This window comes from Aulostomus chinensis, chromosome 18, assembly GCF_037954235.1.
Source record: "Aulostomus chinensis isolate RoL2024-O1b breed Wild chromosome 18, RoL_Achi_v1.0, whole genome shotgun sequence".
In the NCBI taxonomy this organism is placed as follows: Eukaryota; Metazoa; Chordata; class Actinopteri; order Syngnathiformes; family Aulostomidae; genus Aulostomus; species Aulostomus chinensis.
Genome location: NC_141337.1, coordinates 6,144,680 through 6,171,851, shown reverse-complemented (window position 1 = coordinate 6,171,851; position 27,172 = coordinate 6,144,680). Strand labels below are relative to the sequence as shown.

Genomic DNA, 27,172 nt, shown 5'->3' with positions numbered 1-27,172 from the left:
TTTGCCAATCTGCTCTGTCTTCTTGGCAGGATCTCCGAGGAGAGCATGGAGTTCTTTGAGCGTATGAATACCATTCTGCAGAAACAAGAGAACATGCTGCGAGCCGCCCAGGCTGAGGTAACCCCCCGACTGACTTGCACCTCTCCCGTCTGTGCCACACTTGAAGCATGTACACATGTAGCGAGCAGATCTCGTTCAGCTCGTCGTACAGTGACGTCTGTAGACAGAAGGGCTGGCTGGAGGCTCAGCTGTTACAAGCTGCTGTTGATAGCTATGTTCAGATCCTCCAGCTGACAACGTTTAGACAGAAATGTTGTTCAGGTTCTTTTGAACTGTCCCTCCAAAGCAGAAGGAGGAACCATACTACATGTCAGCGGTGGTGGAAGAAATACGCAGTTCCTGAGGGTCTGTAGAGATCAGGTTCACCTAAAAAGACACACCCAAAATAAATCAGGAATAGCTCAGCATCTATCGGGTCTGTCAGCATGATCTGGGACTCTATGGCGAGGTGAGCCCTCAGAGAATTTTCTCCTGGTGTCAGTGACACTGTTATTGGAAACGTGTCTGAGTAACTTGTGATGAAGCCAAGGAGGAACGTTTGTCATCCCGCCTATTTTTTTTTTTTCATGATTGGACAGTGAGTAACACCATGATAGCAAGGATTCTATTCAGAGTAAATGCACAAAGTCCCCTGAAATACAAATAAAGCACAGATACCTCGCTGTTGCTTGTCATGGTCGACACATTATCACATTATGTTGAAGACCCTACATTTGTGGCTGTTTTTCTCAGAGTGGAAGGCCGAATTAGGAAAGTTAAAGTGATTCACTGTTGATCCAGCGGCTATGAAGTCGGTCTAAAGGAAATCAATGGAGACGCTACCCCCTCTCAGTGATGATTGAGGCTTTGCTGTCAATAATGTCTTACTGTGACCTCAGCTTCTCCTCTGCTCCAACACTACTGTGGGGAAAAAAGCAGGTTTTATATATATCTTTGCCTGTAAAGTGCCAAAGAGGAGCTTGCACGGTGCCGCCGCCCCAGGAGCACGTGGACCAGGCCTTTATCCCCGACCGCATCAGCAGGACGGAGGTGTGTCAGCTCACTTTTTCATTTCAGCAGGACTTTTAAAAGTGGCAATAGCAGAGCACAGCCATGTTTTGTGTTTTGTTTTTTTGTTGTTGTTTTTTATGCCTGCAGAAAGCACTAAAGCAAAAAGAACATGAGTGTTTATTTTTCAAGGGCTGTTATTAAGTGAGTGTGATTTCATGTAGCTGGACCTGATTTACGAGGAGGCTGTGTACACGGTGGTCAACCGAGTAGGAGTGCCTTCAACAGAGCACGTGAAAAGTGATGAAGAGCTGTTTGCCTACCTGCTGAAGGTATCCGTCTACCTAAACGATCCTTTCCATACCTTCCTCAGACAGGTTAAATAAGGTGGCACATATGGAATTCAGTGATGAAGCGGATAAAAGGAGAAACGCACTCAGTTCCCTGAGGTCTTTTAAATCTCTGCCAGTAACAGTGATACTAGACTCACACAGACTCTAATTTGTTTTGAGCAGGCTGAAGGAACCGGAGCAGATGCTCTCAGCTCCAACCTGATTAAACATCAAAGCCCAGTCACACCGTCTTCTGATATTCAGCTCTGATATTACATCTATTCAGATGTCATGCTAAGGATTGTAGTCGCTTTTGTGTCGGGAGTGGGCGTCTTGTATTCAGAGTGTAGCGTGTCTTCCCAGCTGGGCAGATTCAGACACAGAGACCAAAGACCTTAAAAAAGGAAATTCAGTGGCGTTTTTCTTCCGCGGTCTTTTCATCCTTTCAGCTCAGAGTTTCCGAGATAATAATACAAGCTTCTTTCATCCATTCAAGGTGTTTGATATGGGCGTGGAGGAGCATGACATCATTCTCCAAAAAGTACAAGAATCAAAGGTGAGACGCTTTGTAGCCGTTCACGCCGCGATAGCAACGTCCCGCGGTTCTGCTCGGCTAAAGAAAGCTGTCGGACCCCGTTCATTCTCCTTAGTTTGACAAAAAAACATGAACATTTTGTATTTATTTTGATGTTTCTAACATGACGGAGCTTCATTATTACCTCTACTCACCACAAATGAAGGAGTTTTCAGGGTGCCATACTGTGTCTTCAAGGTGTTGCCTCTCGATCCACCTGCACTTTAAAGTTTATGAAAGTTTGTGGATGCCAGCCACAGCAATAGAATTTATGAATCCATTGGTTCAATTAATAGGAGAGAAATTGCCAACTCTGATACTAAATACTGGTTTCCAACTGTGATGAGCATTTTTTTTTCCACCGTTCCTTGACATTTTATGGACTAAATGAATTATCGATTACCGATAAATTAAAATTTACTGAAAACCTGCTCGTGGTTGGTCTTCCTTGGACGCTTTCTTTGAAGACTGCATCTCATAATTTCTCAAGATTACTCGTGAAATAGTGTTAAATGTTCTAATTATATCATTGCCATTGTCAATGGTAATCACTTCCTGCCTTTTGTTATAACCTCCTTTGTGATGTGGTTTAAGGAATCGGGTGTGTCAGACATTTAACGCATTTGACCAACGCTTGAAACCTTGAGCTACGGCTGCGGCTCCCGTTTTTGTTTTGTTTTTTGTTTTTTGAACACGATTTAATCAACTCTTTTGGACGGACATTGTTGCTGTGCGTCATGAACGGTCTCCACAGCATCCCCTGATAACTGCACGTATTGAACGAATGATGCCAGGAAGCCGTTACATGAATCAATAATTTGCAATAATGGAGAAATGAGTGGAAACCAGCTCCTTTCTTCAACAATAAAAAGAAAATACTGCAGCGATCACATTTATAAGATACTGTGACTCTACCTATTCTTGGACTGATGAAACTGATTAGAGAAACGATGACAACAAGTCCTCAGCGGTGGGAACGTGGAGGTTTGCTGTTGCCATCGTGCTGCTCTCTCAATTTCACGCTCATACTTTTTTCAAGGTGTTTTGTCAGAGTTGTAACACGCGAAAGCTCAGTTTCGTATTATGACTGCGTGTTTTGCCTCGACTGCAAAGGAATGCCTCAAATATATCTGTGAGCTCTTTTTTCTTTTTTCTTTCTCAACTATTGGAAATGCTGTGAAGATTTTGCCCTTTAAATTTCTCCCCAGGGAGTTTTTTGCCTTTCTAGGATATTGAGTTTTTCTAACTTGTGAGTCTTTATTTAAGATACCAGTAAAGCATTCGGGAATCGGATTTGATTTTAGCTTTAATATAGATACAAACGGTGGATCAATCATATGATCATATGTCCTCCTAATTGTTGCATCTCTCACTGATCTTATTCTTCCCTCAGCGAGCCAGCTTTTCTCTGAGAGTTTCTGTTTTGAAAGCGAAGAATCTGTTGGCCAAGGACGCCAATGGTAGGACATTTCAAATACTGAATCATTTGCTTTTTCTTTTTTTGTAATTGCAAAAAAATACAGTGAGGAGATGTATTTCTTTTGCACTATAGCACTGCAAAGCTTTTAGCGGCACTTGCTCAAACATTCAAGTGATATAGGTTGTGTAGCGAGACCTGTGCAGCATAAAATTACAGTGATGATACAATGCAGTCTAGTTAAGAGAGAGAGAGAGAGAGAGAGAGAGTGTGTGTGTGTGTGTGTGTGTGTGTGTGTACGCCTACACTTTTAAAGCTTTCTCCAGGGGCATTAAAGCCAGTTTGTGCACATCTAACATCATGACTTCTGTTCACAGTGAACAATGTGCAGCAATAACGCCTTGAAGCAGAGGGCGGGCAGCAACATTCATATCTGTGAAGGCTGACACATACTTTGGATATGGCAGAGGAAGTACTTAGAGCTTAAAAGTATTAATACAGCTATGTAGAAATACTCAATTGCACATTAAAGTCCTACCCAAATACAGGATACATTCTTTGACATGGGTTCAGAATGTACTTGAACAGTAGCCTTCTACTACACATGCTTATTAGACTCCTGTTCCTGTTGCATTCACGTGAAATCAGGATTTTATTGTTGTAGCTGGCTGAGGTGGAGTCTTGCCCTTGTTCTTAAAATAGCTCTGAATTAGCCTAGCGTGTCCGTCCATTATGCTTCTAATTGGAGATATGAAGGGGTGGTGTGTTAGCGTGTGGCTCGGGGGGTGGTGAACGAGGCTGACGTGCCGGCTGGTCTTGGAAAAGGGAAATTTTCCAAAGATTAAAAAGTCCAGTTGAATAAAACAGACACACACCATCTGTAAATGTCCATTCTCATTGTCCAAACTGACTGCAGGTTTATGGCACCTCCCCCAACCTCAGCTGAATACCTCCATGTTCATGGGGAGAGGGGGTCTGCAAACGAATCATATATATAAATATTTATTTACATAAGTGGTGCTACAGTATCATTTTATTTAGGGTATTCGATCATAATAATTGAGCAGCGATCGATAAAGGGTTTCTCCGCACATTCACTAGTTCTACTCTTTATTTCAGGTATTTTAATACACTAATTGAGGAAAAGTCTGTCAAATAATTTGGGGAAAAACCTCCTTAAAATAGAATGTTGTGTTCAATCAGTCAGTCTGTTACTTCATTTATGGTATTTGATCGTTCTAATTAAAGGAAAAAAATCTCTTGAAAGATGAATGAATGAATGAATGAATGAAAAATTCTATAAATCTGTGGTTTTTACCTCTATAATTGAAGTAAGATATTTTGCTCTAATTTCAGAGTTGTTGTTTGGCAGTCACTGTTTGTCCTCCTGTATTTCTGTATTAAGTTGTCCAGCCTGACTGCAGGTTTGTGTAACACCCCCACAACCCCAGCTGATTCCTCCCAAACAAGCCCATCCTCAATCAGTGGCACTGATTGCACTCACGAGCTCTTTGCCAAAATATAACAGTGATTGTAATCACAAATGAGACCAACAGCTTCCCTTGTCCTGGTGTTGTAGCAGCACTGCAAGTGAGTCTAATTTCAGGTGTGTTTGTCGTGTGTGTGTGTGTGTGTGTGTGTGTGTGTGTGTGTTACTGTGCGGCCTGATAGGGTACAGTGACCCCTACTGCATGCTTGGAATCCTAGTGGGTCAAAGCCCCAGGGATCCAGAGGAGAAGAAGGAGAGAAAGTTCAGTTTCAGGAAGAGGAAGGACAAGCTGGAGAAGCGCTCCAGCACCAAGGAGGTGTTGCCTGCCAAGTGTATCCACGTGACCGAGGTTAAACCGGAGACTCTGAACCCGGTGTGGGACGAGCACTTTGTCTTGTGAGTGCACAACTTTAACCTCTTTATCCGAGACGCATGTGAGTTGCAGGATTCACAGTTTCACACAAACACAAAGCTGTTTGTTGTGTGAGCAACGCAGCACATCGTCATCTTTGCTTTCCGAGGAAGGAACTCCTCAGGACTGAGCTCGTTATTTTACTAACAGAATATATTTCAATTCCTGATTTGCTCTTCTGTTTCTATCCACAGTGAGATAGATGACGTCCACAACGACCTGTTACATTTGGATATATGGTAAGATGAATGCACCACGCAGCACCTTATGTCAACCTGCTTGAAGGATTATGATGATTTTTATTACTGTGTATTAAATCAGATTTTTCATCATTGTGAAATTTAAACAACATCAAGCTGATCCATGGTGTCATCAGTTATTTATATTTACAAGACGGCACTCAGCGCTCGGCTTCTTATGATATTATTGTTTTTTATTAAGTTTTACTGTGATTTATTGGTAAAAGCTGCCGTAAGAGCTGACATCTGACTCCAATAACAGTCTAGAAGACATAAGCAGCTGCTTTTCTGGAACAACAGGTCTTGATTGTAGACGTTCGGTTTATTGCTTTTGCGAAGAAAATTAGAGATCTTGTTTTGTTTTTCTTTACAGGAAATGAGAGGTTGCGATAACCTGTGAATTATCTGTCCTGTTTCCAGGGATCATGACGATGACGTCTCTGTTGCTGAGGCCTGCAAAAAACTCAACGAAGTCAGTGGACTACGAGGAATGGGCAGGTAGCAGAAACAATAGAGTGGGACTGGAAAACTGACTCGTCGTGTCTCCTTTATAAGACATAATGATTGAATTATCCCACATGCATCTGTTGATGAATGTTTTTTGTGTATTTTTCTCGTCGATAAATTGATAATGGATCATCGTAGTCATTAACACCTGAGTTGATTTGGTTCCGCAGCGACCATCATTTGTCCTTTCTCATTCGAGAAAGATGCAAGTACAGAACCAAAAATGTGTACAAGCAGCAAGAGTTCATCTGGATCATGGAGAGGCTAAAAAAACTAGTAAACATGTTTAATGAAAGGCTGAGAATGTCACTCAGAGCCCAGGGACAAAGGGATCATGATATTTTAATGAAAGAATGTGCAGGAAGAAATAGTTGAATGCCTGAAAATGAATATATTTGAATTTCAGTTCTCGTAATTGCTTCCCTTTTTCCTCACCTTTCCTCTCGTCAGGTATTTTAAGCAGATAGCGAAGTCAGTGCGAGCTAATGGATCTGCATCATCAGGCTCTGAGGAGAACGCCGACGACTTCCTTGGATGCATCAACATCCCTTTGAATGTGAGCGTTCAAAGTGATGAACCTCAAAAACCAACTAGGCGCAGAGCTAAAGAGACAATTCAAACACTGTCACAAATAGATGCTGAAGGAAACAATATCCCCAGAAGTGTGCTCATGGCATTAAACTGGCTCGCCTTCCTCTCTGGCAGGAAATCCCAATTGTGGGCTATGACACCTGGTTTAAACTGGAGCCTCGATCCAGTGCTTCTAAGGTCCAGGGGGAGTGTCACCTGATCCTGAAGCTGTTCACCAGCCAGGTTCGTGTCACGCCGATTCACTTTTTTCTGTCGACGCATCTGAAGTGATGGATTAGAACTGGATATGCTGTTGTTGTTTACTCCAGAGAGACACGACTTCGTCCAAGAAAGACTCAAACGTGTCCGTTCACAAAAAGCTGCTGAGTCAGATCATTGAGTATGAACATGCTCATGTTAAGGTGAGTTTCCTTTTCCTATCCCGGTTAATTCAAAATGTTCTTTATAAGACAGCTATTGATAATTGACTCTCATTTCAGTGATTTCTCTATTATTTCCTGGTTTTAAATGCTACATTACTGAAAAGTGATGTCATTTCCTGATTTTTACCAGACAGTTCCACCTGCTCTCTCATTTTCCCAATGCATCACTGTATCTAAATTACTGATGATCAGAAAAAATCCTCTCATCTTGTCAATAATTAGTGAAAGCAGCGAGAGTCATGCCTGCAACATTGTCACAGTATGGAGGCATTTGGACAGAAATATCACGATATTTGATTGTATCTATATATTGTACACTTGTTTTCCAAGAAATTGGTCAAAAACACAAAGAAGCGGAACTCAACATAAGGGGTTATATCTGGAACCATCTCTAGATATATGCGAACACAGAAAGATCCCAGCTCCACGATTCAGTCATATATCATCATGTATTTTCTAGTTGTATGTAGTAGTATTCGCCTTGATTATCCCGCAAAATGAACCCATTTTGGTTGAGTACCAACCACACTTGAGATTCTTCTCATCCTTCTGAAATATAAACTTCTACCAGCGCGAGCCATACAACTGGAACGGGCAGGTGAGTCCTCCGGCGTGGACGGTTTTGACTCACCACGCCGTGCAAACAGATCTCTCGCCTCTCCAGCAGGCCATTATGTGAGTATTCATTGAGTTCAAAAAGTTGATCTAATCAAATGTGAAAGCCTTGGCATCAGGTAAACCAGTTGTTTTGTTTTCTAATGCAGTCGCTGGCAGTGTTACAGCAGCCATCATCGAACCCAGAGGGTGTGCTACTCCCTGCTGCTGCGCCTCCTGAGGACCATCGATGCAGAGTGGGACCCTCCCACTGTGAGGGGAGACCTGGTAGGTTCTCCGCCACTGGCCCCCCAGTAGGTGGAAGTGTTTCATCATCTGGAAACAGTCACCTCATTAGCTCAGCTCTTCACTGACATTCATCAAGGTTTTTGGTTCAGCCAAAAATGTCTCGCAGCCAGTGTACTTGAAGCTATAACTGAGGGCCCTTCCTGTGTCCAGGAGAGGCAGCTGTCAGACAGCTTCAGGCTGTACACAGAGCACTGCCTGTGCCTGATGAAGAACATGCGTCAGATTTTCCCCTGCACCAGCGCTGCTGCCATTACACGCTACGAGCTCATGCTGAGGTAAAGTCACACTGCCATCACATTGTATCACGTACTCGCCCCTGTCATACCAAGAACACGCTCAACCTCTCACCCCAACAGAGAGGCTGCGTGCACTTAGTCAGTCTGTGGAGGAAGCAGCGTCGGGCTTCTTGCTCAAGCACAAATATCTTTATCATTGCTCATTACTCATGTCAACAGAGATATTAAACATTTGTTCCTGAGCACAGATTTTGTGATATAAAACTGTGAGATATGGAAACCGTGAGAGGCAAGCGAGGGGGGAAAAAAAATTCCAGTCCGTCAGGTTTGACCTGAATTTGCCGCAATTACACAAGGCCAAAAAACCCGCTTACACTCGCTAACATCTGGCCTTTGTCTGCAATTTTGAAAGGATTTAATCAGGAATTAATCCCAGTCATCAGACACGACGACTGTGATAATCGTGACCTGCTTCTTGCAGGGTGCTACGATGCATGGAGCTGCTGCCACGTGTCATCTTAGCCACAATCTGTGTTCAAACAGCATTCGATCGGCGTTGGGTTTGAAGAACAGACTGAAGCAAAAGATGTAAAATGTAATCAAGGAAACACAGCTGTTTCCCCGCGTGTTAACTATGACACGCTGAAACCTTATGTTCATCCGTTCTTAATTTGGATCACGTTATTTGCTTTCCTCACTGAACCTCTCTGGGCCTTCCATTGTAACATATACCTTTTCTGCACCAGTGCATTGTTTTAATGAGAATAAAACAACAAGTGCTACCACTTAAATCATATTCTGCTTCCATTCCACCTGTTAAATCAGCCATGACATGCAACCAAATCGTAAAAAACCTCTGGTATGAACTCTTGGACACGGAGATGCTCCAGAATTCTCTGGGGAGCCTGAATATCCATCGCTAACTCTAGTCTACACAGTATCTAGAGTGGATATCATTCAATTCCAACCTTTTCTGTCAGTCGGAGCCGCTCTGCCTCATGAAGGGAAACAAAATGCCACCCTCCAAAAAAGAAAATGACAGAGTCTTTGTTTATGAATCTTCTTTATTCAATCAACGATGCGTCTGTATGCTATTACACCTGATGGCAACAGAGGGCGCTGTCTACATTTAGATTCCATGAAAAGACTTCAATTTGTTTCTTCTTCACCCAAGTGCCGGGCTAGTAACTAATCAGTTACTATGAATTCCTCAAAAGAGAAAAGTTGACTCTGAATGCTGCATTTTTTCCGGCAAGAGTGTAAATCTGAATGTGGTATGTATTGATATGTCAAGTAAGTATGGCGGTGTTTAAGGTTACACAACACCCGAAGAGAGAGCTCGACCAAGAATGCTTGTGCTTGTGATTCGTGGAAAAAAAAGAGGAGTCCCAAAATTAGGAAAGCTAACAAACAAACCCTTCGCCCACCTGACCTCAGCCAACATGAGAAGAGAATTAGAGTCTGCTTTTCTTCAACAGCCGCCAGGAAAATCTGCTAATTATTGAAGTTCATGTTGCTGTGTCAACCTAATTTGGAGGAGCCTGACTTTTTATAGACACACACACAGATGCACACACACACACCACACACACACACACACACACACACACACAGAGGATGATTCAGCTAAAAGTTAAAAGTTGCACCTCTGGTCTCCTGCTGTGATAATGCAGGATCCTACTTACAATTCGAGTGGAAGGAATTACAGCAAAGTTGTAATAGTAGGAGTCGTAGTTCTTTTGCTCCCTGAATCCTCAGAACAGTATAATGATGTGAACCGGCATTCAGGTGGTTCGTATGATGATTTGCGTCTTCCTGTCTGTGTATGTCAGGGGGATTGGCTACATGCAAAACATGCGGGCGTTTAAGACTGTTTGTCCCCTTCGAAACGAACTGCATTTGGACATCACCACTGCTGTCAAGGTAACAATGAAAACACAGTAAACCAAAAAGCAAACAGGCTGTTTAATTTAAATAAAGTACCTTGTGGAGTTTTTGGCTATTAATGTTGCCGAGATATATTGAGTTTAAGAGTTTTTATGTATTCTTTGGTTTCTGGTGTTCAATTCTAGCATGAAAGTAAAATATTTCCAGTTGATATCGAGTTCATGGGGATCCTGCGGGACCAAAGGACATTTCCCAAAATACAGTAACACGTGATGGCTTCATGAAATGTTGATCAGATGTGTAAAAGCTTTCTTTTTTTTTGAATGAAGAGAGATTCAATTTCAAATGTATTTTCTAAAAAAAAAAAAACACACACACACACACACACACACACACACACACACACACACACACAATTTTCCTTGTGGTTTGTCAAATCATCTCTAAAATGTAGTTTTGTTTTCTTAAGTATCTCTTTTGTTTTTGCCCTTCAGAGCCTCCATACAAATTCACATCTGTTCAGGACATGATGTTTTTGTCAAATTTATAATAAAGCATTTGTGCAGGCACAGGAAAAAAAAAAATAATAATAGGGTCTTCGCCCCGGAGAACCTCCGGGCTCAGGCTCTACAAAAGGCAGCACATTGTTTTTGAAAAACTTCCTGACGATGATGATAACTTTATTTCCACTGTGATACCATGATATTTTCTAAGGTGGTTATTGTACCATGAAAGCATTATTTATAGCTGTAAGCGTGAAGGTACCAAACAAAGAGGTAAAGAAGAAGAAGAGGTGATCGACCAATGACGCCCTCCATAGTTGTAATTGTGCTCCTTGAACTGTTTCTGCAGAAAGGAACGGCCGAGTGGTACGAGAGCTTAATTGCGCGATACAAGCCAGAGGAGGGGGTACGTCTCTGCACTTCCAGGGTTAATTCATTTTTTTGTTGTTACTGAGAGTTTTTTGCATGTTTTGCTGTCCTTGCTATCCTCGCAGACTCTGGAGGAACAGCTGAAGAAGCTGGTTGTTGTGGTCGATGCTGTGTGTGCAGACACACAAAGAGCCCAGAACATCTACAACAACCTTTTCTACAGGTGAACCTGATGAAACGCGAAAGAGGAGACGAACAACATGTATTTGCATTTAAAGGACTTTACTGACCAAAGCAATTTCCTTTTCTTTGCTTGTCAGTGCTGTGAAAGTCGATTTCTTCAGCTCATCGTACAGGCAGCTGGAGAAACTGGTACGTCTTTGACAATCAACTGAAACCTCACTAAAAGCATGTCTTGTAAACTGTAGCGTTGCTATACTTCCTCATCCCTTGGGTATTCAAGACAAGCGCTTTCATCCTTCAGGTAGCCGATGATGTGAACGTCGCAATGGAGCGGGTGTGTGGAACTCTGGAGCAGGAGAGCTCCAGACTGACTCAGACCATGGGGGAGACCATCTTTGAGCTCTTCATGTCCTTGAAAATCCTGAAGGGTTTCCGGGAGTTCCTTCCTCTGAAGTTGGTTTTCCAGTTCGAATCGAATTGCTGTACACATTTCAGCTTGAAGAAAAAAGGCTCCAATATTTTGTCATTCTTATGAAGTGTTGGTGAATGGCTTTAGATTTGATTAAAGAGGCATGTGGGTCTGTCTTTTACAGGGATGCTAAAATGTTAGCCCTGACAGGCTTTCATAACTGGTTCAAGTCCTCCATTCACAAGTTTCTGCAGATCGTTCATGACAGATCATGTGACAGGATCTGTAAAGCTGTGGAAACAGACAAGGTAAGAGGCCTGTGCAGTGCTGAATGCTACTGATGTTTCAACTTGATTCATTTCATTTCATTTCCTAATGTCTCAGGATATTATCTTTTTTCCATTGTTTAAATTCATCAATATCCACCCATTTGATTTTTGAGAAATCAAACACATGCGTGCCGTGGTCATAGTACCTCATTTATGGAGGTAAAACAAAACAATACATTTGCCTGAATGATTTTTGAAAAATTTGATGTTGATTTGTTGTTTTGGTTACTTCTGTTTCAATCCTGAATTGCACAATGAGGGTTGGAATAACACGCGCCGTATAAACCACGCCCACATCTAGTCTGTAGAAGCGTGAGGAAACGCCTCAGCATGGCTTTGATACATTTCATCAAGGGCTCTTTGAAAAAACAGTAATTCTTCACATACTAATCAGTAACAAGTGTGTGTGTGAGTGTGTGTGTGTGTGTGTGTGTGTGTGTGTGATACAAATTCATTCATGTTATATTCATGTTATTTATTCTTTTTCTGTTGTTATGCAAAGTCCTAATTTAAATTAACAAAACTGTAACGCGTTGCCTGTTGTGTGTTCTGTGAGCAGATTGAGCCTGCACAGAAGGCCAAACACAGCTCGTCAGCGATGGAAGTGACAACATGCTTCAGCCAGGTACGCGAGATCTGGCTCCAGCTGGCCTGGCCAGACTCTGCGGGGGCCTTCATCTTTGTCACTCGCTTGACAGACGTGAGTGTAGGACATCCTACACACACACACACACACACACACACGCACAAAAATTTAATGAATGATTTTACCAGCTTTCGTCTGAGAATTAAAAAGGAACCTGCGAACGAATTTCAAAGACTTTAAAATTTTGGCTGCCTCAGAATTTTTGCAGTGAGGCTGTGTGCTACTCCGAGATGCTAACGCGCAAGATTGAGAGGAACCAGCTGGGCCGAGACCACAAGAGCTTCACAGTGCAGGTAACGCCTGTGGCAGACAGAGCTGGTGGAGGGCACATATTGACGTGGGAAGTAAATGTCAGCAAGAATACGCTCCGGCATCACAAAGGGCACAGCAGGAGATCAGCCCACTGATATGTTAACGCAAAAAAAAAAGCAGTTACCTCTTGTCATCGTCAATCATTTACACTTGCACCCCGTCCCTCCACTTTTTTGTAGCCCTGCTTCTTTTCCTTCTTCGTTTCTCCACCTCCACCCTCTTTTTCTCCTCTTCTGCTCCTCCTCCTGGCTTTCCGCTAGCTTTGCATCGCCCTGAACAACACTGAGCACGTGCGTGTTTTCCTGGGTCACCTGCCTCGTGACCTGGACTGGGCCGGTTTGGAGCGAGCCATGGAGGAATCCTGCGGGCTGGAGGGAAAGGAACAAGTTTACAAGGCTCTTAATGGGCAGCTCTTCAACATGGACCTGGATCTGCAGAGAGAAGCCAAGAGACTCATCACACTGCTCACTGACAAGGTGATGAAAACTTGACTATCAGTCACCGGCTGCTGGAGCACATATGAAAGCCGTCAGTGTCGACCTGAGCCTTGACAGGTTCAGCTTTCTACGCACGCTGGACTCTTCATGGATTGGAAAAAAATGAGGGGGGCCTCCTGACTGAGCTTTTCAGGGTGATAAAAAAGCACTTTTAGAGAGTGTAATTTGGCATTAGCCAGTTGCCCCATTGGATTTTATCATAGTGTGCACAAGCGCTGCAGGCTGCTGTGCCCTCGTCTCATAATGGAGTGACTTCAAAATTGGTAATTTCCATCAGTCCCCTTGACAAAAACGTCAAGTAAAAAGGATCCAGGTTAAAAAAAAAAAAGTAGGCTCCCCTTTAATCATTGGCAAACAACGAAAGTGTAGAATTACATCTGTTAAAAGCAGCAAGGCTTATATAAATGTCTCCGAGTTAAAACTCAGGTGGATACATGTCATAAAAAGAAGTATTACTTTCTGCTCTCTAAGCAAATCCGTTTCTCCACGTCATATTTGAATTTGATCTCACATGTTAGATTGGTGAGGTTTGCAGCTAACATGGTAATGTTAGGTGATTGACAGATGTCTGGAGCAAAGAGTTACAAATAGCTGTCAGGATTTGCTACCTGTCTTAAAGATGAAATTGAGGTTTAAACTTGAAAATTAAGAGGGGAAAAAAAAAATTTGCCAATTTTTTTATGTCTGTAAAGTTTCATTTGCATTTACATGTTGGAAATCATGTCTGTGCAGATGCTGCCTGAGCTGCGGAGGTACATCCAGCACATCAGCCTGTCTCCAGACTCAATCAACAACGACGACGTACGTGGCAGCTTCGACAGTTTTCATTCGTTTATCGCTGATATTTGCAGCCATAGTGGGTTGTTTTTTTTTGTGTTAATTTGACATGTCTCCAGGCGGTGTCCCCTCTTATGAAGTACTTACAGGACACCATGGTCATCCTCAATGAAACCCTTGTGAAGGAGAATCTGGCAAGGTAATTACTCCTGCCTACAAGTGAGAAATTTCACTTCATTTATTTGTGTTTAACAGGGACAATACATAATTAGCAGAACTATTCGGAGTTATAATTGAGGCCACATCATGCTTTAATGCTAATTTTCATCTGGTGTGTCTGCACAGTCAATGATAAAAGTTGGAATCCTAAAAACACAAACTAGACACAAGCCACTTGAAGCCAATAAGATAGGAACATCGGGACAAAGTTAATGCACATCCAGGTCATGCTGCACTCAAGACGGTAAAATATGTGTAAAAGATATGAGAATATCTCACCACGGCCTCCCGTGATCATCACTGGCAGACATTTGACATTCCAGGTTTTTCCCATCGTCGACTTCTTAGCAGATTTGCTGTTTTTAGAGTCTCTTTGATTCTGATACCAGTACAAAAAAAAAAAAAATGGCCCAATATGTTTGCTCTGGACCTGAACACAGCCACTTCCCAGTTAGCTCAGCTCTCTCCGGCTAATATCACTTTGAAACGGTTGTTTAACAACTGTTGTAGATGTTCCTGTTGTAGATGTTACAGTTTTAAATGTTCCTGTTGTAGATGTTATAGTTTTAAATGTTCCTGTTGTAGATGTTCCTGTTGTAGATATTACAGTTTTAAATGTTCCTGTTGTAGATGTTCCTGTTGTAGATATTACAGTTTTAAATGTTCCTGTTGTAAATGTTCCTGTTGTAGATGTTACAGTTTTAAATGTTCCTGTTGTAGATGTTCCTGTTGTAGATGTTCCTGTTGTAGATGTTACAGTTTTAAATGTTCCTGTTGTAGATGTTCCTGTTGTAGGTGTTCCTGTTGTAGATGTTTCTGTTGTAGGTGTTCCTGTTGTAGATGTTCCTGTTGTAGATGTTACAGTTTTAAATGTTCCTGTTGTAGGTGTTCCTGTTGTAGATGTTTCTGTTGTAGGTGTTCCTGTTGTAGATGTTCCTGTTGTAGATGTTCCTGTTGTAGATGTTACAGTTTTAAATGTTCCTGTTGTAGGTGTTCCTGTTGTAGATGTTCCTGTTGTAGATGTTACAGTTTTAAATGTTCCTGTTGTAGGTGTTCCTGTTGTAGATGTTCCTGTTGTAGATGTTACAGTTTTAAATGTTTCTGTTGTAGGTGTTCCTGTTGTAGATGTTTCTGTTGTAGGTGTTCCTGTTGTAGATGTTCCTGTTGTAGATGTTTCTGTTGTAGGTGTTCCTGTTGTAGATGTTCCTGTTGTAGATGTTCCTGTTGTGGATGTTGCAGTTTTAAATGTGCCTGTTGAAGATGTTACAGTTTTAAATGTTCCTGTTGTAGATGTTCCTGTTGTAGGTGTTCCTGTTGTAGATGTTCAGGTTGTAGATGTTCCTGTTGTAGATGTTCCTGTTGTAGGTGTTCAGGTTGTAGATGTTCCTGTTGTAGGTGTTCAGGTTGTAGATGTTCCTGTTGTAGATGTTCCTGTTGTAGATGTTCCTGTTGTAGATGTTAGTTTTAAATTTTCCTGTTGTAGGTGTTCCTGTTGTAGATGTTTCTGTTGTGGATGTTTCTGTTGTGGATGTTCCTGTTGTAGATGTTCCTGTTGTAGATGTTCCTGTTGTAGATGTTTCTGTTGTAGGTGTTCCTGTTGTAGATGTTCCTGTTGTAGATGTTCCTGTTGTGGATGTTGCAGTTTTAAATGTGCCTGTTGAAGATGTTACAGTTTTAAATGTTCCTGTTGTAGATGTTCCTGTTGTAGGTGTTCCTGTTGTAGATGTTCAGGTTGTAGATGTTCCTGTTGTAGATGTTCCTGTTGTAGGTGTTCAGGTTGTAGATGTTCCTGTTGTAGGTGTTCAGGTTGTAGATGTTCCTGTTGTAGATGTTCCTGTTGTAGATGTTAGTTTTAAATTTTCCTGTTGTAGGTGTTCCTGTTGTAGATGTTTCTGTTGTGGATGTTTCTGTTGTGGATGTTCCTGTTGTAGATGTTCCTGTTGTGGATGTTCCTGTTGTAGATGTTACTGTTTTAAACAGACAGAGCGAGCAAAATGTCAACATTGTGGCAGGATTTTACATTTGAAAATCCCAACAATAAATATAAAACTAATACCGTCTAAAAATAAAAATAAAACATTCTCTGGATGTATAACCTGAGCCGAGTTATTCATCCCATCAAATACATACAGGATTAGCAGCCTAGATCATCGAAGCGAAGTAAAATCTGGTCAACTGGACGTAAGTTTATCTTGAAGACGTTTCACCTCTCATCCGAGAGGCTTCTTCAGTTCTAGTGAAGAGTGTGGAAACTCCAGCTTATAAACCTATGTGGGAGTGGTCAGTGCTATTGTGGTGGAAACGACCCTCCCGAGACTCACCTGGCCTCCCCAAACCACAGTCGTTGTGCGGTGTCAGGGAGTTTCAGGGGTGGTCGTTAGGGAGTTTCACCGACCACTCAGATGCTAATAGGCTGTGCTGGCATCAGCCGTTCCACATGGGTCTTTCAGCTGAACTCTTTGGGGAAGCTTTGAAAGGACTTGGTTGTAAATAGGTGAAAGGAAATGTCGCAGTCCACCTCCTCTGTTCAAAGATGGTTTCTCTATCCTGACGTGGATGGCTTCTTTAAAGAAGCCCATTAGCATCTGAGTGGTCGGTGAAACTCCCCTGACCACCCCTGAAACTCCCTGACACCACACAACGACTGTCGTTTGGGGAGGCCAGGTGAGTCTCGGGAGGGTCGTTTCCACCACAATAGCACTGACCACTCCCACATAGGTTTATAAGCTGGAGTTTCCACACTCTTCACTAGAACTGAAGAAGCCTCTCGGATGAGAGGTGAAACGTCTTCAAGATAAACTTACGTCCAGTTGACCAGATTTTACTTCGCTTCGATCTACGATGACCTGGATGAATGAGAACCTACACAGACATCCTGCCTAGATCATGTATGTCACACACACTGTCTATATTTAATAATCATAATTATGACTTTTACACCCAGGAAGTTAATCAATGCTTGAATGATATGTAAGTTCAAGTATCAGAACTGGTGTTGGGAAGAAGAAATAGCATGTCAACGTCAGAGAATTTTAAGTGGAATTAAATAACCAGCTGAGAAAACAAGCTTATATAAGCATTAACGTGATGATACCCCTGGTGTGTATGGTGTTTGAAAGTTATCATTATCCACCTGTCAGAGTGCTTCAAAGCATGTGGGAGCTGCTGCTGCGGATGATCCTGGACGCTGTTACAGAAAACAGGGGTGTCCAGGTGGAGTTCTACAACCGCTTCCAGTACACAGTGGAGGTCAGTGATCACTGCAGTTCATTCTGAAAAACTGTCTCCAGGTTGGATTTATGAATTATGTTCCTCTTGTCTTCTCGTTAAACGATGCTCAGACTTTCTTATCTTCAGACAAAACGAGATCGAGATGTTTTCTACCTGCTTGGTAAACTTCTCTCGAACTCGTTTTGTCTGAAGATAAGAAAGTCTGAGCATAGGTTGGATTATTGTGACTGTGACGACCACCAAGACAAGCTGTCTGCTTCCAAGGACCCTGTGTCAACACCGCTAACATTATCATCATGCAACTATCCTCCTTTAATTAGCTCTGCATGCTTCCTGTCGCACAATCATTTGCATATATCAGACATTTATGAAGTCGCTAGCAGTGGGGCACCGAAGTGAATTCCCTTGTGAATGACAATGTGCGAGCTGCTGAATATTCGAATGCCAGTTTAACCAGCTGGCATGAAACGGGACAGATTTGCATGAAAAGTGGTAGTGCGCTACACAGGCGGCTCGACTTGCGACTTCGGCAGCCACGTGGTGTTTGCCTTCCAGGGGTTTCATGCTGTTTGTGGAGGCAACACGCCACTCAACTGTGCTGAGACCCACATTAAATAGAGATAAGATGAATTTCTAACAGGTTCTACTATTTATTTATTTTCGTCCTGTAGACTTTATTGCAATTTTTCCATGCCAAAGGAGACGGTCTTTTTCTTGAAGATATGAAGAGTGGAGACTATAAGGTAATCCCCTGATTGTCGGGGTGCAGGCTTTCCCTTTGAAGATTAATGTCTTCCTTGCTGAAATATTATTTATCTGTGTCTGATCTTTCTCATGCTGCTTCAGGTCCTGGACGAGGAGCTCAGGCTGAATAAATGCTCCTCCTTTGAGCTGATTGAGCAGTACTATCTGGAGAAGATTTCCCTACAGGTACCTTTGTGTCTGACAATCTCTTTCCAGCCCTGAAGTGGATAGAGGAGTATTGATCGGACGGCACAAACACTCCATCTTTCTGTTGTTTTTCCTCCGCCTGCTCCTGAAAATGCAATGCTGTCGTGAGGTTAACGTGTAGATTTTGTTGATATTAATAATCATCATAATGATCCAACGCGTATTCATTTTCAGAAAACACTCAAACATACCCGCTTTGGTCGCATCAGTGTCAAGTGCTACTATGACGCTCCAGAGCAGAGGCTGACGGTGGAGATTCTGCACGCCGCCGACATCATCGCATTAGATGCCAATGGTAAAACAATCACAACTAAATGCCGGTTGTTGTTCTTAAGTCGAGTTCTAACTCTGTTCATTGATCCTCTTCAGGTCTGAGTGACCCCTTTGTCATCGTGGAGCTGTGTCCTCACCACCTCTTCCCCATGGCCAAGAGCCAGCGCACGCAAGTCAAGCTCAAGACGCTGCACCCAGTGTTCGACGAATTCTTTTACTTGTGAGTAGAAGTTACCAACTTCTCCCTTGCGGGGTTTTGAAAATCAAGTCACAACCTTCAAGGTCTTACCTGAGGGGAAGCGTATCCCTCAAAAATATAAACGCATAGTTTAGTTAGAGGTTAGTTTTATTCCCTAAAACGTGATTTGGGCTGACAAGGTTTTCTCCTCTGCAAAGGCTGTTTGTGTTCGCATCACAACTCAAGAACCTTTTCACTGAATCCCGAAGAATTTCACCTGGACGTGATCTAAGCTGCACCGCTCTTGTTCTAGTTCCTCTGTTCCCGTGGCAGCCATGTTGGATTATGTAACTTTTCACGATCTTCATATCTCTTGTATACCCTGATAGATGCGCCTCATAATTTAGTCAGTGTTCAGAAAGATGCTGCTCTTCGTTTGGTCTGAACTTCTCACTTTTCGTGGCGCTCATATTGGATCACGGCACAGATCACCTGATCCTGGAAACTGATCTTTTTTTATTTCTGTTCTTAAAAAATTCTTTAGTAACAAAGTATTGCTGGCTCATTTTCTCTGGCAGCCTGAAATTTCCATGTTTAAATTTTCAAAGGAAAAAAAAATCCTTAAAACGACCGTGACATTGGAAAAATGAACTAAAATAAAGAACAAAGAATTTGCAAAAATGATCAGAAAATTTGGAACGTAATGATTGGATATATTTGATTCATAATCCATTTAAATAACTTACTTAAAAGGTCTTACTTCATATGTTCAGGCTGCATTCAGAAGCATCTAACAAGCATTTAAATAAAAAAAATGCAATTTTACCTTTTTAGCGTTTTGCTGAAAACCATCTCAAGGACTGCAAGGGGGGCCCAGTCCCCATTTTGAGAACCTTTTATGTGCCTGTTCTTATCTTGCAGCCATGTCAGTCCTGAACAGTACAGACACAGATTTGCCTGTTTGACCTTCACTGTGATGGACTACGACTGGCTGTCCACCAATGACTTCGCCGGTGAAGCTGTGGCTCCTCTCAGCGACTTCTGCTGGCCCGGGAGACCAAACGCGTCTCCAGCTGGAAAGAGTGTCCAGCCTTTCATCCTTCACCTGTCTCGCAGTAAACCCAGCGGTACATATAGCCTCAGGCTCGATCAAGTTTTTTTTTTTTTTTTCTTTTTACCCAAACATAATATTGGCTTCTTGTGGGACCAGAGGGTTGTAGGTCCGGCTTTCCAATTACCTCTCCAATACAACATGAAAAGCCATTCAATCTGGAGATATTTGTGTCAGGTGTTGGAACTGCTCTCATCTGTTTGCTTTCCCCTCCAGAGAAGCCAATCATGAGGATGCTGGACGCTCGTGTCGGAGACAGAGAGGCTCAGGAGTTTGTCCGCAGGCTGAAGGAGATTGAGAAGTCAATGGAGGAGGAGTAGAAGCTGTCAGCGCTGCTCGTTTCGATGTTCTCTGACCACGTGTTGCGACATGTGCTTTTGTACTGGTACGATGTTTACAATATTTTGATTTTTACAATATTTGATGTTATTGTTTGTTCAGTAATTATACCAAACTGAAAAGAGAGAAAAAAAAAAAAGGAAAACTGTGAATCTTACTGTTTTCTAACTGGGAGATGAACATCCTGTCACTGTGCAACCCTACGCTGTCTCAGTTAAACTATATTTTAGAGATTAATGGATAGTTGATCCTAAATGTTGCTAGTCTATTTTTTGTAATGAAGTTATTGTTATCTTTGTTGTATGATCTTTGATATGATAGAACTATTTTGTGGAAGTAGCTTACATATCCGATAGCATTCACTCAAAGTCTAAATCTATACCTCAGATATGCTCATCGAGACCTGCTCAACAGGTACTGAGACTTTTCACATCGCAGATTGTGGAGATGATTTACACGAAAGCTGGAATCCACATTGATTTTCCAGATTGTACAGTGGCTTATAAAAATACCCACATCATGAAGGGAATAATGAAGACACAACACATAGCTTTGGGGAACACACTCTCTGAGATTTGATGTTTTAAGGCCGGCCAGACAGATCAGCAGTGGAACGGCCGAACACTCCCCCGAGGCTCAAACCACAGCTCGGGTCCATTCGTCTTTTCACATTACAATTCACAAAGCTCCTGACGGGCCGCTGAAGAGGTGGAAGAAAATGCTACCTTAGTGTTGGAAGGAACAATTCTATAACTAACATCTCTGCAGAAATGTGAAGGTTGGTTTTTTTTTTCTTTTTTTCTTGTCTTTTTTTTTATTATTATTTTTAAAATACAGCATTTCCCTTGGAGAAAAAAAACAAAACCTCAGCAAGCTGTCAAATTCCTCAGTGAATGGGGTTAATTTAGAGAGCCGGTGGCGTAATGAGGAAGTAACTCCATAATTCAGTCAGGATAAGATCTGATTTAATGCATAAATAGAAAATATAAGGCGTTGTGTTCTATCTGCACATCACGTGCTGTTAACTGAGGGGACAGATTGAGTCAAGGCCATTCAAAAACTCTATTCGGATTTAATAAAACAGGATTTACGGAGCGTACGCTGGATGAAGACAGTAAATACAGCTGCCATCACATAGACACATGAGATTTCATCATGTTTTTTTACAATAAAGTATCAAGAATCGGTGCTGGAATATTGATACAGTATCGTGAAAAAAACATTACAGTATATTGCTCTGGTGATGTTACGCACACCGAACAGTTATAGATCATCAAGTCTTAACTTCTATATCATATTATTAAGCAGCAGCATAACAAACAGCGATGCGAGTGAAGTGACACTTTACCCAAAGTAGTATCTTGTTTTCCTTTTTTTTTTTTAAATCATTTTTTTGTCACTTTGAAATGTGTGGAATTCAACTTTTTCCCACCGCCTGACTAACACGCATTTATACGGAACACAGAGGAGACCAGCAACAGCAAAACTTTACCAAACATCTTTTACAAATTCTCAAAAGCATCATCCCAAATAAACCAAAGTCTTTTTGAATCCGTTCAGTATTTCCCAAGCTTTCTGGTTTGAACTTATGTCTGCCTAAAGCTACCTAGTTCCTACTCTGCATTCAGCCTCAGTCCCTCCTCCCACCCCAGTCATCGGCCAGATGTTCACATGGTGGAACTTCCACGTAGCGGAGTTCATGAGATTTGGACCTCCAACTCAAAATTCTATTGCTCTAAATCAAGTGAGCCCAATTTTTATACGGGATTTAAACTGCAAATTGGCATTCCAGTCGATCCCTTGAAGATAAGTGCGTTTTAAAGGAAGAAAGAGAGTCGATCTTCATTTTTTTCTTTGTAACATGTCAGTGGCAGCAAGAACAGAACAGCTAAAAATGTGTTATAAATCATACATGAATTAGTGTATTTATTTGTTAAATATGTGTTCAAAATGCTGTCTGTTCGTATCTTTTTTTTCCCCCTCATCGGGAAATTACATCTATGATGACAATAATGTAAACTTCAGTGGTTGCATGGAAGTGCCAGGAGACCCTGATGTCTGATAATTGAAAGCAAGACATTAGATAATTCGCCCCGACTTTCCCTAAGATGACACATGACAGCGTGAGGCACAGAGGGCGACCTCAGGCCCAGGTGGTGCGACTTCAGACGTTGCTATCAGGAGAAGTTGAACTAATCGCGGCTAATGAGCTCACGTAGCGTTCAGGAACTTCTGCAAACAGCCTTCAAATATGGCCAAGCCTTTCTTATCTTAGCATCGGATCAATACAAGCTCATAACAGTGCTCTCCACAAGGACTAAAATTCGAGTTTGTGTCAGCGTGGGGCTTAATGTCTTGAGGTAATGAGAGGAGAAAAGCATAATGTACCAGTGAGGTCGCATAATTAAACCACAGCTGAATTTATTAGTCCCTCCATCTAACGCAGCAGATATGAATCATGTTTTTCAGTTTTTCTGTAGGAAAAAAAATACCTAAAAGGGACAAATGCATATTGTACATTCGCCCCTGATATACAACGTTATTATCAACACAAATGGAGACCTTATTTGATACAGCAAATCAAATGGAGCATGAAGCAATAATGTGGCGTTCTATCGGAGGCGGACGCTAACCAGCAGCAGCTGCTACTCCACTCATCAACCACATTAGATTAGCCGCTGAAGTCTCGCTCTTATCCGACGTACAAGCCTTCGCGTGTCACTGCCAACCAAACTAAACCACAGTAAATACACACCAGGGGGAAAATGCAATGAAATCGTCGCTTATTACTGTACAGAGCCGTTAGCAGCTCAGTCGTAGCCTGTCACACGCTTGCTGGTGGAGGAAGTATTCAAAGCATCAGTGACAAAGTCCTGCATGAATAATTGTTTCCTATGTAAAATTACATATTTATACTCAGAAGAAGTAGCTGAAGTAAAAGTAGCAAGACATCAGTGTAGGTACAGCATGAATTTGTTGTTGTAGCAGCAGATGCAGCAAGTTCAAAGTACTTTTATGCAGTATACAGTATACGCAGTTTGACATACCATGAGACACATACAGAGGAAATCCAAGTATCTGATACACAGATTTGAAGTTTTTGGGCCTTTTTTAATTAAATTTGATTTGTAGAAAAATGATAGCGTGAACATGTCGGCGAAGGTTCTCGTCCATCTGGGTCATGGTATCTGTTACCATGACTACAACACAACAGGATTGAAAGAATTGATCATTTATTTGAAATTGAACCCTGAAGGCTGGAAGATTAAATCACTATTTGGAGGAACTGTAACACAACCCGTAAACATCTGAAATGAACCCCCAGAAGGTGAACGGGTCGGATCTCGCTGGTTTAATCTTTAAATCTGTCGTATTTTAAAACAGCAAGTGTCGTTTTTAAACTACAGCAAGAACTTGTACCGCCTGCTGCTCGGCATGAATTAACATCAGGTCTCACCAGGACTCCAAAGCAATGTGTTTGTGTCCTTGACTGAAAGAATAAGATTATAAAAAGTCCAGAAAAGACAAAATAACAACAACAACACCACATTTTTATGCAATTGAAGCGTCACAAAAGAAACAAAACAACAACAACCAAACAAAAAGCACAAATTTAAGCAGCAGCTTACAAATCGGTGGCCTAATGTAGTATTATATTGATGCCAGTCTAAGGCCTTGTCTGATGTACAAGGTTTTATTTAAGAAATTTAAAAAAAAGAGTAACTTCATGCTGACAGTAGGTCTGAATAAATTCTTAAAAATATTTAATTTTACTTCTTGGATGTGAAGTAACGAGTTAATTTCAGTCGTCGGTGACTTTAGTGAGGGTGCACTCAGTTCTTGCCTGCAGGTTTAATGTCACCTGGCTCATGAAAGCCAAACCTATTCTCAGCATTTCCTTAAAGTAGTGCAATAACAAGTTTAAAAAAAAAAAAAAAAGACCCAACAAAAGCCCAAAAATAGACAAAACATTGGACATAAGTAGGTACATTCTATGTACAGTCGGTGGTCCCATGTTAAGGTACCCCGCGGGGGGTTATTGTGGACAAACAAGTGAACATAGGATGTAATTTTGTTTATCACTGAGGTTAAATGAGTGTGTTGAAGTCCAGCTGAAATGAGAAATGCGGTTTTAAATCCTTTTAGATCAGATCACCCTGTACGGACACGCCCACTTTTCGTCAAATTTGTTATTTTAGGCCTTTCCGTCCTGTTTCAACCTGAATTCTAATGCAGAATTCTCAAAAACGCAATTTCAGCTGAACTTGTCCTACATTTCCCACTTCATAAAATGTGGTGGTTTTTTTGTTGTTGTTTTGTTTTGTTTTTTGTTCCTAATTCTGCATTATTGTTTACATCCATGTTTACTAGCTAGCAGCGTGTCCATAGTGCACAGAAATACTAAAGTTCACAAACTCCATTCAGTACCTTTAAACCTCAGTCCTCTAAGTTCGGAAAAAAAACCTCCATCTGCACCTGAGTCTATTCATCCAAAACTGGGTTGGTAAAATCAGCAGGAGTCCCATGATTTTTGAAACCTAAGAAAGCCATTTTGGTATTAAAAGACATTTTGAGATGAGGAGACAATCTCGATTGTAGGTTGAGTCTCTTTTTAGAAAGTCCATATTGTCACAAATGTAGCTGAATATTGGCACGTGCAGAGAAAGAAACCACCTGGGTATCATGTTTTTGAGTTTCCTCCAGCCGGGCGGCAGATACGGTGTCTTCAGGAGTGTAACTGATGTTGCCACTTTAACCACAGGACTTTTATTTCAGCAACTTTTAATGCCAAGAAGCAAGAAATGGAAAAGAAAAGAAAAAAACAAAAAACAAAACCACACTGTAGCACAACTGTACGGATAACTTAGCACCAAATTCTCACACCGACAGCGTTTTGATAGTGATGTAACTTTACAGTAGCTGCTTGTGTAGTGCTTTGTTGTTAACCCTGTGGAGTTGTGAGGATGACGCACGCAAAAATCATATCTATGCCTGAAAAAGTGTGCTGCATTACAGGGACTGTTCAGGTGCTGGAATAGGCTGCCTTCAAGAATCCATCTAAACAGCGCTCGCCTCTTACATTCTGCTTTTACTGCAGGAAGAATTAAATTGTCAGCGTTAACAACGGGCTCCTATGGTGATAGATATGAATTAAAAAAAAAGAAAAAAGATCTGCAGTCTTTGACTCGGTAACATACTCCTCAAACAAGGACGAATTAGTCACGCTAAAGTTTCTTAGAGACAGGCAGATCTTCCTAGCATTAGATGAGTAGATTGATTTTTAAAATTGATTGATTCTGGTGCTTTGCAAATTCAGTATGTTAAGTCTTCATAGTATTACGGTATTTCCTTCAAAGTGTATTTCATAAAAAGATGTAGTTTTGCCAGCTGTGACGAGAAGAAAAGAGGAGGAGGAGGAGGAGGAGGAGGAGTCAGACTGTGAATCTAACCACGACTTTGTTCCATGACTCTCAGTGCTGGCATGGACATGATAGATTTAAGATAATTCTATAATCGGCTTGTCGTCTGCCGTACGATTTTAAAGGCAACAGCTGTTAAAACGTATCTTGAAGAGAAAAAAAAAACACCTTCAATTTGTTATCGTAAAAGTGAATTATTTGTCCTTGAATTGTAAATGACTGTGTTGCTGTTTATTAGGTAATACCTTTGAGAGATGTCTATGGCCTTGAATAAAAATTGTATTTAAATTTAAATTTCCCTGTCTTCTCTGGTGATGAAATATAATCAACCTAATAGTGATTGTAATCCAAAGAGCTCTGACCTTTTTCTTTTTTTTTTGTCTTCATCCCCTCAGTCAGTCCATGTCCCTGCCGTTCTTATCCTTCTGTCTTTCCTTGACCTTTAATATGTTACCTCCCCTCCAAGGCAGACGTCAAACACATCCTGTAATGCCACTGCAACCCCAGAGGAGAACAAAAAACACACATACAGGAAATCAGGAGCGTCGAAGTGAGATTGGCAAACTCACTTTGCCGTCCAGGTTCGTCAAAGCGCTGTCACGGCTGTGGGAGTCCTTGTATTTAACTGGATGCTAGTTTGTGTATTTTCAAGTGTTGTATGTCTCCGCTGCACCACACGGATTTCTGGGACTTCAAAGCCGGGGCCCCTGGGGGTTTCAGAAGTTAAAAAAAGAAAGAAGAAAAAAAAAACAGAGACAAACTCTTACCAGTTACATCTTTCTTCATCTTTCTGGGAAAGCGAACGGCTTGCCTGCACATGTCAGAAAACATGCCAAATAAACTGATGAAGAAAGAGAGATTTTCATTTGGAATTTAAACCACTAGATGTCCTCGTAATTTTATAAATCCTTACGTGAGCTGTATCAAGGTCTTTGTATACAAGACTGTTTAATTGCTGTTTATTCCTTACAGAACCCTGCAGAAAATCAAGATTTTATCCCCCAGATGGAATCTTAAGCCTCGTGGTCATCATGCCCCAATCAAAGGAACAATATCTCTGATTTGGAGGCTTGTGGAGTAGACTGGCTAGATTGTGTTGCATAATTATCCTCAAATGTTGAGAAAAATATCAGTCACTTTTTTTTTTTTTTTAAAGGAACACTAACTTTTTGAGAAATACACATTTGCCTCCCAGAGCCTGACAAGAAAATAGATACCCTTCCTGAGCGTGCATTAATCAGCCATAGAAACTGGCCTTCCTGCATAATAGCTTAGCAAAGTAAATTGTTGTGGGTTGTAAGTGTTAGCGTTCCTTCATCAAATTGCTCGGTTTCAGCGTCTTAGTTTTCCCAGGAGTCGTCATCCTCAT

The 27,172-nt window shown here is 41.5% G+C and overlaps 1 protein-coding gene and 1 long non-coding RNA gene across 4 annotated transcripts in view; one reads left to right on the top strand and one right to left on the bottom strand.

Annotated features, from left to right (window-relative positions):
• baiap3 (BAI1 associated protein 3) overlaps positions 1–26,348 on the top strand; it is a 44,804-nt gene extending 18,456 nt beyond the window's left edge. For all 3 annotated transcript variants that reach the window (XM_086184798.1, XM_086184797.1, XM_086184796.1), the window contains exons 3-34: positions 30–117; positions 1,006–1,089; positions 1,272–1,379; positions 1,876–1,935; positions 3,347–3,413; positions 5,042–5,255; positions 5,466–5,510; positions 5,931–6,008; positions 6,468–6,573; positions 6,723–6,830; positions 6,917–7,009; positions 7,602–7,705; positions 7,795–7,912; positions 8,084–8,208; positions 10,002–10,092; positions 10,909–10,965; positions 11,054–11,151; positions 11,249–11,300; positions 11,413–11,564; positions 11,705–11,828; positions 12,409–12,549; positions 12,693–12,788; positions 13,068–13,283; positions 14,037–14,105; positions 14,201–14,280; positions 17,441–17,549; positions 18,203–18,274; positions 18,378–18,461; positions 18,657–18,777; positions 18,852–18,975; positions 19,855–20,060; positions 20,261–26,348. In XM_086184798.1, coding sequence (XP_086040924.1) covers positions 30–117; positions 1,006–1,089; positions 1,272–1,379; positions 1,876–1,935; positions 3,347–3,413; positions 5,042–5,255; positions 5,466–5,510; positions 5,931–6,008; positions 6,468–6,573; positions 6,723–6,830; positions 6,917–7,009; positions 7,602–7,705; positions 7,795–7,912; positions 8,084–8,208; positions 10,002–10,092; positions 10,909–10,965; positions 11,054–11,151; positions 11,249–11,300; positions 11,413–11,564; positions 11,705–11,828; positions 12,409–12,549; positions 12,693–12,788; positions 13,068–13,283; positions 14,037–14,105; positions 14,201–14,280; positions 17,441–17,549; positions 18,203–18,274; positions 18,378–18,461; positions 18,657–18,777; positions 18,852–18,975; positions 19,855–20,060; positions 20,261–20,364 — 3,394 coding nt within the window. In that variant the 3' untranslated portion in view covers positions 20,365–26,348. The remainder of the gene's footprint in view (positions 1–29; positions 118–1,005; positions 1,090–1,271; positions 1,380–1,875; positions 1,936–3,346; positions 3,414–5,041; positions 5,256–5,465; positions 5,511–5,930; positions 6,009–6,467; positions 6,574–6,722; positions 6,831–6,916; positions 7,010–7,601; positions 7,706–7,794; positions 7,913–8,083; positions 8,209–10,001; positions 10,093–10,908; positions 10,966–11,053; positions 11,152–11,248; positions 11,301–11,412; positions 11,565–11,704; positions 11,829–12,408; positions 12,550–12,692; positions 12,789–13,067; positions 13,284–14,036; positions 14,106–14,200; positions 14,281–17,440; positions 17,550–18,202; positions 18,275–18,377; positions 18,462–18,656; positions 18,778–18,851; positions 18,976–19,854; positions 20,061–20,260) is intronic.
• On the bottom strand, positions 11,448–14,672 carry LOC147244857 (uncharacterized). Its single transcript, XR_015110004.1, has 3 exons — positions 14,580–14,672; positions 12,932–13,175; positions 11,448–11,811 (listed from the first exon to the last, which is right to left on the bottom strand). It is a non-coding gene; the product is annotated as an uncharacterized LOC147244857 (long non-coding RNA).
• Positions 26,349–27,172: the final 824 nt, after the last annotated feature.